At 36.0% G+C, this 14463-nt stretch overlaps 1 protein-coding gene across 4 annotated transcripts; it reads left to right on the top strand.

Annotated features, from left to right (window-relative positions):
- Positions 1-59: 59 nt before the first annotated feature.
- Positions 60-11877, top strand: ANKRA2 (ankyrin repeat family A member 2). 4 transcript variants are annotated; one of them, XM_011237568.3, is made up of 10 exons: positions 60-357; positions 616-728; positions 3404-3796; positions 4436-4594; positions 6888-6953; positions 9114-9211; positions 9697-9822; positions 10115-10181; positions 10705-10785; positions 11362-11877. In XM_011237568.3, exons 3-10 carry the CDS (start codon positions 3508-3510, stop codon positions 11415-11417), a joined length of 942 nt encoding a protein of 313 aa, XP_011235870.1. In that variant the 5' UTR covers positions 60-357; positions 616-728; positions 3404-3507; the 3' UTR covers positions 11418-11877. The 4 variants fall into 4 exon arrangements, with proteins under 4 accessions (XP_011235870.1, XP_002929568.1, XP_034512248.1 ...); XM_002929522.4 differs by lacking the exon at positions 616-728; XM_034656357.1 differs by lacking the exon at positions 616-728 and having other exon boundaries at positions 60-573.
- Positions 11878-14463: the final 2586 nt, after the last annotated feature.

Here is a 14463-nt window from a genome sequence, read left to right as displayed (position 1 = left end):
TGACGTAAGCCCACGCGACTTACGCAGCCCGAGAGTCGCAGGGGCGGGTCAGGAGGGCGGGGCGATGGGAGAGGAGGAAACTTGATCCGAGGGCCAGACGGGTGTTGCCCTAGTGACCCAGAAGGGTCTTCTGAAGTGACCCAGTATCTGTAATACTCCGGCAATAAAGACCGACCAGCGGCGGTGAAAAAAAACCTGGAAGGCCTTTCGGCTGCAGTGACGCGGAACATCTTGTGGCCAGAAACCGAAAGAAGAAATCGGAAGTGACGTCGCGGTCAAAACAAGCCGGGGTTTGGGGGCCTGCAGTGAATCTGTGGCCGCAGATGGAAAGGCCCGACTCGCTGTCGGCTGTCGAAGGTAGTCGCGAGGCCTGCGCTCCTACCCAGTCGGTCGGCATCCGGCCCCTGTCCTCCTGACCCTCCGGCTGTGGGTGAACTAATTTCCGCAGCGGTACTTGCGCTGTGTTGGGACTTTTCAGGCGGAGCTGGCGGGTGGCGACCGAGCGGACTTCCCTTACTACTCCTGTCCCCTCCAGCGGGCTTCTGTCCTGGGACGCTGGGACACCTGTCGCCCGTGAGGCATCATTCATTTTCATAGCCCTTCCTGTCCTTGTAGGACAATTTCAAGATTAGGAAGAACCAGGGGTCTCCTGTTACTAGGATCCACCGCGGACTAGCACAGTTGCCCAGTGTGTCTCTCCCTTCATCCTTGGGCTCTGACCGATGGAGGTAATCCTAGCTATCCTTGGCTATACCTCTTTTTCTCACCGCCTCCTACTCTCGATCATGTTTCCCCCTCTCCTTCTCCTAGTCTTCAAAATCTTAGCTTAACCAGTCAATTTGGCTCGTCTCCTCTAGAATAGTGGCAAGACAGCGTTCTTTTTTTCACTCCTTCCTCTGCCTGGTTCTCCCCTCAAAGACCAGTAGTTCCATTCCATCTATAAACCCTGATTTATGACATGGAAGATGTTTAGAGCTAGAGAGAGTATTAGAGATGTCTATTTCAACCATCTACATTGTATAGATTAATAAAATGAGTCTCAGGAAACGTATGTGGTTTTTCTGTCCAGGGTTGCAGAGCTAGTTAGTAGTGATGTTGAGAATGTAAAGCCAAATCTAATTAGCAAGCCTTTGTTGGGCATCTTGTAGGGTCATTTCAGGATAGAAAAGAATGTAAAACGATGTTGAAGTTCAGATCAGAAAACATTTCTGGACCACCTGATAGAATCAGGCTCTGCTTTGTGTGCAAAGGTTAGTAAGAGTGGGCTCCATCCTAGAGAAGTTTTCAATTTCTTTGGAGTTTAAGTGGAAACTTTCAAGAGAGTGATAAATACTAAAAATAGAAATAAATGCAGTGTGCTAATAGCTCAGGGGATTGCATTTAGGCCAGCTCTGGGCAGGAGTCTGTGGGAGATGGTTCTTCCCTCAGGAAACACAGTTCCTATCTTGCAATACATTTTTAAAGCCCTCTGCATTCCGCTTCCATCTCCATTTGAATCACAGCTCATTTTCTGTTCTGGTTTCCCTCTTTCCTTTTTCTAAAGTGTATTGACCTTGTTACCTGTTACTTTATTATTATTATTATTACCTGTTACATTATTATTATTGTTACTACTACTACTACTACTACTTGTTATTTCTTCACCTCTTGTCCCTTGGAAGTTTGGATTAGTTTAGTGCCGCTTCTTATGTTAGTGGTCAAGGTGATCTATCCAAAGAGCTGGGTAGGTCCTTCATAATGTATAAGCTCTCTTTTTCTTTTCTCTACATAGGAAATGACAGTTAACTACCCTCACTACTCAAAGGATTGTTATAAGGATCAATCTTGGAAAATGTTTTAAAACTGAAAATAGTAGTTATCTGTACATGTGTGGTTTGCCAACCTCTGCTCCACTGTGATTCTAACACATTTTTCCTTTTAAATTCCAGTTTTAAAACATCCTGCACCCTCTCAAAATTTCTAAGAGGCAGTAAATCCTAACATTAAAAGATTTACTAGATGTTTTAATTTTCATCCTCCTTTCTTAGGGATTATATGCATTGGGCATTTATAAACTTGGAGTTCTTCATTTTTTAGAAACAATTTTAGGTACAATAATGAAATTCTCTTGAAATTATATTAAGGTTCATAGGTAAGTGCCAGTGATTACTAAAAACTCATTATAAAATAATAGTAAATGATCCCATAACAGGTATGCTTATAATCTATGCTTTGAGAGTTTGCATTTATTGAATTCATGTCTTGATTATCTATACTTGAAAAAATCAGTTCTTATTTATACTTATTTCTTTATACTTATTACAAAAATTGAGATCTAAAAATTATTGTTTGATCCTATTGCCCTAGAGATGATAAAGCAAAGGAAGCCAATATAATCTATAGTTTCTATAGTAACAGTTTCCATAAAAACCTATATTGTTAATAACATTTGAACTGAACAAAAACTGATAAATAAGTATATCTTCAGTTCATCATAACCAAAACTTTGTAAAGCCTTTACCTATCCAAGAATCACAGGTGTTGTAGATGCTGATAGACATGGGTACAATATGAGTTCTATCTTAAATTCAAACCGAGAGCATTTATAAACATAGCATGTTAAAAGGTGAACTACAGGTAAGAGTTTAAAGTTTTCACACGGAAGGTTTTTTTTTTTAATGTTTTAGCCATTTTAATTTATGAAATGAAGTCTTGGCACTTTAACATTAGAAGGTGGTTTAAAGAATCTAGCAATCAATGAAAGGATCACTCACTTGAACTATGAAAACAACAAATGTCAAATTTTTGAGAAAAAGATGCTATTAGGAATTTGTTACAGTGTTTTGTCCCAGTAGGAACTGGCTTCTTTCCATCTTGATGAAGTGCCTCCAAGTACTCTGTGGGTTTCTGCTGTAGCAGGAATTTGGGGTAGTTCTGGAGGCCGGGAAGTCTAAGATCAAGGTGCCAGCATGGTTGTGTTCTGGTGAGGGCCCCCTTCCTGGTTCATATCTGCCATCTGCTTGGTCTAGTCGAACTTGGTGAAAGAGCATGAAAGTTTTTTTCATTGTTATCTTGATCTTCTGTTCATTTGGCAATGTTCAGGAATAGGAAAGGGGAGAAAAGAGTAAAATTTTTTGGAACCTAGTGATGAAGGTGAGAATGTTACTGTATTTCATTTCATCTTTACCAAGTTCCTCTGAGGTTAATGATGACACCTCCATTTTACAGGTGAGATTGAGGCTTAGGGAGGTTGCGTAATGTACAGGTTCACACAGCTGATAAGTGGTGAAACTTGGATTCGTACCCAGCTGCTGCCTCTGAACATTGTATGCTTACTATTATGTGTCGGTGCTTACAAGAGGACTCTGCTTATTTTGTGTACTTTAGCTAAGTTGATACGATATTTTTAATTTTTTTCTTTCAGATTTTTCAATATCTGAATTCCAAGAACACAGTGGATACCACTCCTATAAAATGAAGAGGAAATCATGAAGGAGTGTTTTAATTATTGAAACTACAGTTGAAATCATGGCTACATCAGCAAATCTGGATATTGGAGCCCAGCTGATAGTGGAAGAGTGTCCCAACAGTTACAGTCTAACTGGCATGCCAGACATTAAAATAGAACATCAGCTGGACTCGAATGCAGAAGAAGGATCAGCTCAGGGTGTTGCCATGGGAATGAAATTCATATTACCTAACCGATTTGATATGAACGTGTGTTCTCGATTTGTGAAGTCCTTAAATGAAGAGGATAGTAAAAATATTCAAGATCAGGTTAACTCTGACCTGGAAGTGGCATCTGTTCTATTTAAAGGTTGAAAGTTATGGTATAAATATCTGCATTTGTTTTTGTTTATTTCATTTTTCATTTTTGTTGTTTTTCTTCCTTTCTGATCATGAGATTTTGAGTTTGGAAGTCATATTTTAATATGATTTTCTAGAGAATCTCATCAAAACCAAAATTAAATAATTTCATGTTATTTGATGTCTATAAGTATATGTTGACTTTTTAAAAATTTTCTTACGTGACCTTTGTTTATGTACAAATTGAAGTTTCTTATTGTACCCTTTAAAATGATAGGAGAAAAAAATTATTTGTGCCTTTTAAGAAATGAATTACCTTAATAGTCCCTATTTCGTGAATACTTGATTGGCATCAGCTTCCCATGCTTTAATGCAGTGAAGTGTGTCATTATATTGTAGACTTACTTTTATAACAATCTGTTGATTAAAAAAAACTAATCTCAAAATAAAAGCACTCAAGATCAATACAGATTTTTTCTGGAAACTTTACTGTGATAATACAGAAATTTTATAGCAAAGAATAATATCACTTGAGAAACGGTTGAAGATGTATGTCATGTATTTCTTTTTTAATGTAAACATTAATATAGAACTTTTAAATTCTGTCATTAAAATATTATTTTAATGTGTTTAAATTTATTTTACTCAGCTGAATGCAATATCCATACATCTCCTTCTCCGGGAATTCAAGTAAGACATGTCTATACTCCCTCTACAACAAAGCACTTCTCACCCATAAAACAGTCAACTACTTTGACCAACAAACACAGAGGAAATGAGGTCTCAACCACACCTCTGTTAGCAAATTGTAAGTATATCTCACTGGTGTATTAAAATATTCTTATTACTAATATAATGCTTTCAAGAGTTTGGCTTTGAAACATTATTTTCTTTAAATGCATATTCTATTTTGGAAAGCTTAAGTGATGTCTTGGTAGTTTTAGTAATTTAAAATTTTCACAACATTACTGCATAATCAAATATTTCATGTTTTATATTTGTTAAGGACAAATACAGATATTTTTTAAAAGATTTTATTTATTTATTAGAGAGCACAAGTAGGGGGAGCAGGAGAGGGAGAAGCAGACTCTACACTGAACAGGGAGCGCAATGCGGGACTGGATCCCAGGACCCCGGGATCATGACCTGAGGTGAAGGCAGACATTTAACCAACTGAGCCACCCAGGCGCCCCAAGAACAAATACAGATTTTAATACAGACTTTATATAGGTTTATACAAATACAGGTTTATATTTGTTTATACACATACAGAATTTATACAAGTTTTCATAATTTTTTTTTTAAGAGAGAGAGGTGGGGAGAGGAGAGGCAGCGGGGAGGGAGAGAGAGAATCTTAAACAGGCTCCATGCCTAGCTCGGGGCTGTTGCAGGGCTCTGTCTCAGGACCCTGAGAGCATGACCCTGAAATCATGACCTGAGCCGAAATCAAGATTTGGACACTTAACAGACTGAGCCACCCAGGCGCCCCTGCAGATTTTCATTCTTAAAATCTTTATAGTCTTATTATAACAAACAATTTGTCATTCTGAACTTTGTGCACACTAAGACATTGTGATTGTTTTTCTGTTCTTGGACTGCAAGGCTTTACATTTTACTTATAAATTATATCAGTGATCAGCAAGTGATTTATAGTCTATACTGAGTGATTTGTACTATAATTTTGAATTTGACTATAATAATATGAATATGAAATTAACCCTTTTAAAACGTTGAATCCACAATTTTTAAAAAATGTAGAATCATTCTAGAAGAAATAAAATGAAGTTTTCTTTATAAATCAGAAAACATTCTATGTAGTATAGATATGTTAAGAGAGAAAACCAGTTAGCAGTTTGATGTTAGGAACTATATCCGAGTATATAATGTAAATGCATCTATATTCTAAAGCGTGGTGAAATAAATGTTCTTACTTTGGAAACACCATTTTCCTCCTGATTTTGAATCACATGCTTAACAGGTAAGCCAGGAGGAGTCCATGACTCTTACTTCATCTGTTAGCCATTTTTGTTCTACTTATTAAATTTGCATGTGCTTCATAATTGCTTTCCTTTCTATTAAGCCATTCAGTCATATTGCTGAAGTCAAGGATCAAGTGATACTAATTTTTTTTTAAAGATTTTATTTATTTATTCGACAGAAATAGAGACAGCCAGCGAGAGAGGGAACACAAGCAGGGGGAGTGGGAGAGGAAGAAGCAGGCTCATAGCAGAGGAGCCTGACGTGGGGCTCGATCCCACAACGCTGGGATCACGCCCTGAGCCGAAGGCAGACGCTTAACCGCTGTGCCACCCAGGCGCCCCCAAGTGATACTAATTTTTAAGATGAACCCTCACAGAACGTTGTCTGTTTAGTTTTGTCTTAAAATAAAGATGTTGCCTTAAAAAAATAAATAAATGAAGAATGGATGGATGGATGAATAAATGAAGATATTCTCTTAAAATAGTCCAACCATATTATTTTTGAGCTAAAAAGAAACACTAGAGATCATGCAGTTCATGTCCCTCATGTTGTAGACAAAAACAGTTAATCGTTTATTCAAGGTTACACAGCTAATTAACCACAACTAGGTCTGCATTCAAGACTTTACTCTCGAAGTCATTTTTCCATTTACTACCTCACTCCAAAAGTTAATAAAAACTCATGGAGTTTTGAAATAATGATATTTGGGATTTCAGAAGATTTAATCAATAAAAAGAGAGAAGGTGTGTCTTTGTGTGTTTTAGGCCCAGCATCCTTATAAGTTTGGATATTGAGTTAGCATTTTAAAAATTAAATACCTAAACCATTTCTTTGATTGATGAGATCATTAGCAATTTGCACTGTCAATAGTTGATCATAAAAGTTTGCATATTCATTGATAACAATTTTGCAGATGTCAGGATTGCCTTAAATATATATCAATTCTCAGATATAGAATGGCTACTTGTAATGTTAGGTTATATTTTAAGTTAAATCTTTTAAAAAAATAAAATGATAAATTTTTGTTTTAGAAAGGAGAACTGCTGCACAAATATGAGTGACATGATGAAAGTGTACCCTGTAGGTAGGAAAACATGAAGCTTTTTGTGGTATCGTTTCAGCTTTATCTGTTCACCAGTTGGCTGCTCAGGGAGAGATGCTCTACCTAGCTACTCGAATTGAACAAGGTAAGAGTCTGTTTTTTTAACTGTACTTAAAACATATTTAATTGGATTTATTAGATTTTTGTTGTTTTATTTTAATACAGGAAGGTATAAAGACAAAAAAAAAATAGTTGCATACTCTCACCAGGCAGATAATCCTATAGGTAGTAAAAAAAAAAAAAAATGAAGTACTACAAAGTATAAAAGTTAACAGCCTCCCTTACCAGCCTAACCTTTTCCCCAAAAGCAAACATTTTAAATTTCTTATGTGTTCAGGAAACTCTTTTAGAAAACATTCCTGTTTATTTTTGGGGTTATGTGTGAAAATATGTATTTGCTTTTTGTTATGTACACAAGAGGGAAAATACACACTGCATGACTCTTTTTTTCACTTAATATTTTGGAGATCTTTCCATATGAGCACATAAAGATTTATTTCATTCTTTATTTATTTTTTATTTTTTTAAAAAGATTTTCTTTATATATTTTAAGAGAGAGAGAGCACAAGCAGAGTGGGAGGGTCAGAGGGAGAGGGAGAAGCAGACTCCCGCTGAGCAGGGAGCCCAAGGCAACACTTGATCCCAGGACCCTGGGATTATGACCTGAGCTGAAGGCAGACACTTAACCAACTGAGCCACCCAGGTGCCCCCTATTTCATTCTTTTTAATAGGTCCATAATTTTGTACTGTATTGCTGCATACATATATACTGTGTTTTTATTTTTTAACTAATCCCCTTGGTGATGGTTGATTCCAGTTTCTCACTATTAAATAACATCCTTGTTGGCATTCTTTTTAAGAATACCCATAGGTTAAGTTCCTACAATTTTATTTGCTGGGTCAAAAGGTATATGGATTTTTCACTTTTATATATATTGCCAGATATTTGTCCTGTCCTCACACCAGAGAGTTAGAGTTTGTATTTCCCTATACCCTCAGTGACACAAGATATTATCAGATTTTAATCTTTGCTAATCTCATGGGTGAAAAATGGTATCTCATACTGGTTGTGTTTAGATTCTTACAATTATGGTCTATTTAAGCTCTTTTGTATGTGACCTGCCTGATATATATTGATTTATATGACCTCATCTAAATTAAAGAAATTTACTTTTTATTATTTATGTTGCTTTTTTTTTTTACCAGTTTGTCATTTTCCTTTGATTCTCATGTTTTCAACAAAAGTTTAACATTTTGTAGTGCTTAATTTATTTTTATCCTTGTAACTTCTGAGTTTTATATCCTACTTCGAATTTTCTACTTAAAGATTATAAATAAATTCATCCCTTACTCTAGAATTTCTGTGGTTTCTTTTTTTACATTTCAATCTTTGACACATACAGAATGTTTTGATGTAATGAGGTGAAGATTTTTCACAAAGTTAGCCGGTTGTCCCAATATTATTGATTGAATGTAGGATACATGATAAAAAATCCTGTTATTCTTTTATAAGACATACTTCATTATTATATTTTTGTTTGTTTATAAGTATTTGAAAATTTCATTTTCAGTCTACTAAATAAATTTAGGGAAAAACTGTGGATTTTATAACTAGTAGACCGACTCTAGGAAACAAAAGAGTTCAAGATAAAATTGCATGGTACTATGTTTCAGATTATTCAGTCTTCATGCAAATTATATTGTTAGCAAACCAGCCAGAATGAAAAAATTCCAAGGTAGCAATGCTAGCTGTAGAGTAGAAGATGGCTTTAATAAGATTTTGGAGTTTTTATAATAAATATTTCTGTAATTCTAAGGGCTGTCATATGATCTCATTTTTGTGTTTCTGCCAACTATGCTTTGAGATAAGCAAAGTATCATTCTGCGTATTGGAGAAATTAAGTGCTATGCCCAGAATCACACTGCTATAAAGTGACAGAGCCAAGATTCAGACTGTAGTTCCCTGATTCTGAGTCTGATATTCTGCAGACTGCCTTGTACCTAACATTATGTCATGTCTCATAGTTTATACGTCAAGATAATGAACTGAGCTGTGTGCATGGAAGCACATTTTAATACATTCAGACTGCACAGTACAGCACATAATAGGACTTCAAATAAGTCTGCATGAAGTGAACCTCATTGAGTAGTATAATCCACCTTTTAGAACGCCAGTATTTTCATAATGGTATTAATATAGATGGTTGTTAAATTAGATGACAAAAATTGTTTTTCTTTTAAATAGAAAATGTTATCAATCACACAGATGAAGAAGGATTTACTCCTCTGATGTGGGCTGCAGCACACGGGCAAATAGCTGTGGTAGAGTTTCTACTTCAAAATGTAAGGAAAATGCCTCAGAAAATGTATGCATATAGTTACTTAAGTCTTGAGTAAAGATTTTGTATCTCCAGCCAACTAGATGTAATGGTAGAGGATCCAAAAAATTTTTGCATGCTTTTCATATTCTTGTGGAACTTGGATTTAGTTGGGCAGATAACACTAATCATACGTGAAACAACGAGAGAGAATTTCATGCCCAGCTCCCTCGGAGTGCATTGGGAACAAAAGTTCTATCAGCCCTGTAGGAGAAGCTTCATGGGGGAGATGTAACTTAACTCCAGAGCGAAAGGATAGTTAGCACTGAGACAGAGCGAGAAAGGAAGGCCTCTAGACAACCCTGATAATAAGGGCATCCATGAGTAGAAGTTTGTGTTATTAACTCCGCAACATTACTTAAGTACTAAACTGTAATTCTTATTGACAGAAATAACAATATTCTTGTTTACATGAATTGAAAATTCTTTTATCTCCACTTGCCACTCCAGGGTGCCGATCCCCAGCTTTTAGGAAAAGGTCGAGAAAGTGCACTCTCATTGGCCTGTAGTAAAGGCTACACAGATATTGTCAAAATGCTGCTTGATTGTGGAGTTGATGTAAATGAATATGATTGGGTGAGTCTATGATCCTGATTTTTAAAATACTGTAATAAATTCTAGGAATTATTTAGTTTGGAGAGACATAATAAATTTTGCTAAACATTTGAAAAAATAGTTAAACACATGGAAGAAAAAGTTAATGGTACAAACTCAGTTATTACTTCTGATTTAAATATTCTTCACAAAATATGAAAATTGCCTTAAACTACCTTTACATGCCCAGTTCTTAGTAAAACATCTCACAGCAATATTAAATTATTCAAATCTTACTCACCTTGAAAAACTAAATCACCTTTTCCTTTTGCAGAATGGAGGGACACCTTTGCTTTATGCTGTACATGGAAATCATGTTAAATGTGTAAAAATGCTCTTAGGTAAGCCAATAAAAGTGAAAATATTTAGAAAATACCATGTGAGGACTTTGTTTTAATTTCTTACAAGCTGGCCTTCCCTGGTATTACTAGGGAGAATCATTAACTGTTACTAAATACATTAATCCTGCTGCAGCACCTGTTACCACAGAGTTGCCCATGTGAGAAGCAGCTCCATCATGCAGCACACCTGTGCTTGGGGCATTTGTCCCTGTTGTTTTCCTTTTGAAGATCATGTCTGAATCCATCATTGTGTTCTCTGTCTACAGTGTCTTTGCGCATAAGTTTTGTCTGTAGTTGTTTATGAGTTTCATCTGTTATCGAGGATGCCTGTTTGCTTGAAGTGTCCTCCCTCTGACCCACCAAAATGAATTCTGTGCATTTCATGTGCTCTGTACTTTGTTAGGCCATCCTAAAAATATCCAATTTGCTGAAAATCTGTCCTGCTATTTGCACATGAGCCACTAATAGACAAACATATCTACATTTTCATTTTATTTATGCAGATTTTTCTATTTTGATATAGAAAATGGAGCTGACCCAACCATTGAAACTGACTCTGGGTATAATTCTATGGATTTAGCTGTAGCCTTGGGCTATAGAAGTGGTAAGTATTTTAGAACTGTTGGGTTTTATTTTAGTTGGTAAAACTCTATAAACAGTACAAACTAGTGGACTAAACCATTTTCATCACTTCTAGTCATAAAATATGGCATGTTTTCCTAACTCCTGACATTAACTTTTAATTGTGGGCAAAATCAACAAATTCTTACAAAGTCTGGAAATGAGTCTGTTACTATTACTTTTCACCAACCCAAATAATTTGTTGCTAGAGTGCACACCTATTTACATACAAGACTTGTTTAACATTTTTGTAGCGAATTACTTATAAAATGCTTTATAGTTGCCCTTTCTCTGTTCTTTAGAACACACCTTGTACAATAATAGAATCCAGTAACTTAGACAATCACTAAGTCAGTGACAGACTAAGTTTTAAGTGCACTAAGTATTGCATCGCGATCTTACCATCCTCAGACAGTGAGTGTATCTTACTGGGCGTATATCCTCAGAATAGGAGGAATAACTTTATTTTAAGGAAAAATTGACGTTAAGTTGAATTTGATAGTTCTGTGTAAAATTTTGTGATCAACATGCTGTAGTCTTGATAACCTGTCTGTTCTAGTTCAACAGGTCATTGAGTCACATTTACTGAAGCTGCTTCAGAATATCAAGGAGTAGACATAGTCGTCAAGAAGTGTTGTCTGCCCTTCCATTTACTTTTTGGCTCTTATAAATGATAGTTTTGTTTACTTAAAATTTTTACCTCAGTTGCAAAATTTACTGGTTTTAGTAAGTTTTAATATTCCTCTGAGTAATTCACTAGTTTATAATAAAATTAATGTTGATGCTTTTTTATAAATGTGTTTTAATGCATATTTAAAATTATAAATTAATGTTTTGTGGCATGTAAATTTTTATGGTACAGATAGTTATCTGTCTTTGTATCAAGTGCTGTAATTTAATATTTTCAAAAATTATTCTACCTTGTTCATCTTCACTCTTGTATTAACTCATCGACTTCACACAGGTTTGCTATAAATCTAAAGGAAAAAAATTTGTTATTGTTGAATTTAAAAATGCACAGTGTGATTGTTTACAAAATGATGTTATAAATAAATAAAGTACTTTTTTTTCTGTTGTTTTGCGTGGTAGTTTTTAAAAAAATTTTATATGATTAATAATGGATTACTTTAGGATTTTTAGTTTAGCCCTTCTGTCCTGCCAGGACACTCCATTAGATTAAGTAATATAATTAAAATTAATCGAATGTAAGTCAATCAACAAAGACTTGATTATCATTTTTAGAAGTATAGTTAGGATATTTTCTCTTGTAAATAAGTTTTTCAGTAGGAAAAATTAGTCCCTCAATAAAAATCAGATGTTCCTTAATTCCACAAAAGGAGCACTATAAACTTGTGTTACACCAAAATCTAGAAAGAGCCATCTGCTGGAATTTTGCTTGCCCAATAAGTGTGAGACTTGTGTTGAGTCACTTCATCTGGAAAATAGATGTTACATCAGTTATGATACTTGGGTTGTAAACGGTATAAATTTCATCTAATTGAAGCAAAAGGGAATTATGGGAAGACACCGAATGGAGAGGAAAGCTGAAGAAGCAGGCAATACCAAGGAAGGAAACTAGGCCAGGGATCTCAATCAGGAAATCATGGTCAGTTATTTTGGATGCTGTTATGGTAATGTCTAGCTTAAAACCCCTTGTTTATCATTATGCTCAAGATTTAAGTTTCTAAGAGTCAGAAATCTAGCATAGGATATAAATATACTGCTACATTGGAGTTGGGGACAATGGGGTGACTGGTTAATCCACCATTGCCCCCAGACTACTTGGAATGCAGGAGGCAAAGACTGCCAGAAGTAAAACCAGAGAGGAAGGAGAAAATAATACTGGATGTTCATTCCGAAGGCCATCTAAATACTTTGTGAAAACAGCACTAGTGTTTCACCCATTGTCAGGCATATACTTTACATCGATTTTCAAGCAGTTCTGATGGACTTACTTAAAACCATTCACCCTTCCATTTGGTTCCTTTTCTTATTAATGGTACATACCCATGAAGTGTTTGTTCCTGTTCATATTATAAGGCAACAAAATCCAATGATCATTTGGGCGCATCAGTGCTTACCTGTGCTCTCCACAACTGAAGAGCAACCAAAATGACTTATGCTGGAATGGAATCTAAAATAACCACCTAACTCCTCCTCTGATTCTTAGATCAACACATCTCAGAGAATATGTTAAAGAAAATTCCCCTTTCCAATTCTGTCACCTTTTTGTCTCAGGGACCCTGGTAACAATACCCAGAAAAGTCCCTTAAGAAGTAGATACTAATACAAGTTAAGTAGAACAGGAATGAACCTTAAGGACCAGTTATAAAATTCCTCTCTTAAAAATCAAATACCTTTGGGGTGCCTGGGTGGCTCAGTTGGTTAAGTGTCTGACTGTTGGTTTCAGTTCAGGTCATGATCTCAGGGTCCTGAAATCCAGCCCTGCATAGGACTCCATGCTGAGCACAGAGTCTGCTTGAGATTCTCTCTTCCTCTTCCTCTGCCCCTCCCCCTGCTTGCTAACACCCATGTGGCACTCTCTCTTTCTCAAACAAATAAAATCTTTTTTAAAAAATCAAATACCTTTTAGAGAGTGTTTATTGATTGCACAAATATTTATTCAGAACCTGGGTAACAAACACTCTGCTTGATGTGAGAATAAACTACTGAGTAAAAACAAAACACAGTCTTGCCATCAAAAGAACTCACTGCCTAGCAGTAGGGCTCATTATCACCACAGTGTGAAATACATTGATAATAATTTTTGAAAAGCTAAAAAACAGTATTATCGTGTAAATATGAAATGAACACCTGTCTAAAGAGTTTATTCAACTCAATTCCTCATAAGGGAACCAGTAAGACATTAAAACTAATCCCAAGAACTAGGTATTTTAGGCAATGATAGCATAAGATTGCTGAGTTAGATGCAAATCTGGTTAACATCCAATAACCCTATAGACCATAACCTTTGAGACTACCTTTTCTGCTGGACAGAAATGATGTGCATCCCTACCAGATAGAAATCTATCAGATAACATGGGAATTCATTAAGTCTGGTATCTTTAATCAGTAGGAACGGTGAATTGAACTAAGTACTTTGCCCCTCAGTTAAGGTTTCTCAAACTTTTCGTGTACAACAGAATCATGTGGGGGGCTAGTTGAAATACAGACTTCTAGGTCCCATCCCCAGAATTTCTGAGTCAGTTAATCTGGGGTGGGACCCAAGAACTGTAATTTCTAGCAAGTTTCCAGGTGATGTGGCTGGTCCAGGGACCTCATTTTGAGAATCACTCTCCTAGATTATCCTTGGGCAGACTTTTATCCAGCATGAGGGAGGATGTGCTACCCTTGTTTCCTTATTTCCAAGCTTTCAGATAATTATGAATATTACTCAGCCATAAAAAAGAGTGAAATAACCTGGATGGAGCTAGAGAGTATTATGCTAAGCGAAATAAGTCAGAGAAAGAGAAACACCATACAATTTCACTCACGTGGAATTTAAGAAACAAGACAAACAGGCACAGGGGAAAAAGAGAGAGAGAGGCAAACCAAGAAGCCGACTCTGAACTATAGAGAACAAACTGAGGTTACCAGAGGGGACGTGGGTAGGGGGATGGATGAAATAGGTGATGGGGATTAAGGAGAGCAGTTACCATGA

Source organism: Ailuropoda melanoleuca, chromosome 3, assembly GCF_002007445.2.
Source record: "Ailuropoda melanoleuca isolate Jingjing chromosome 3, ASM200744v2, whole genome shotgun sequence".
Taxonomy (NCBI): domain Eukaryota; kingdom Metazoa; phylum Chordata; class Mammalia; order Carnivora; family Ursidae; genus Ailuropoda; species Ailuropoda melanoleuca.
The sequence above is the reverse complement of the archived record's forward strand: the minus strand, read 5'-3'. Positions and strand labels throughout refer to the sequence as shown.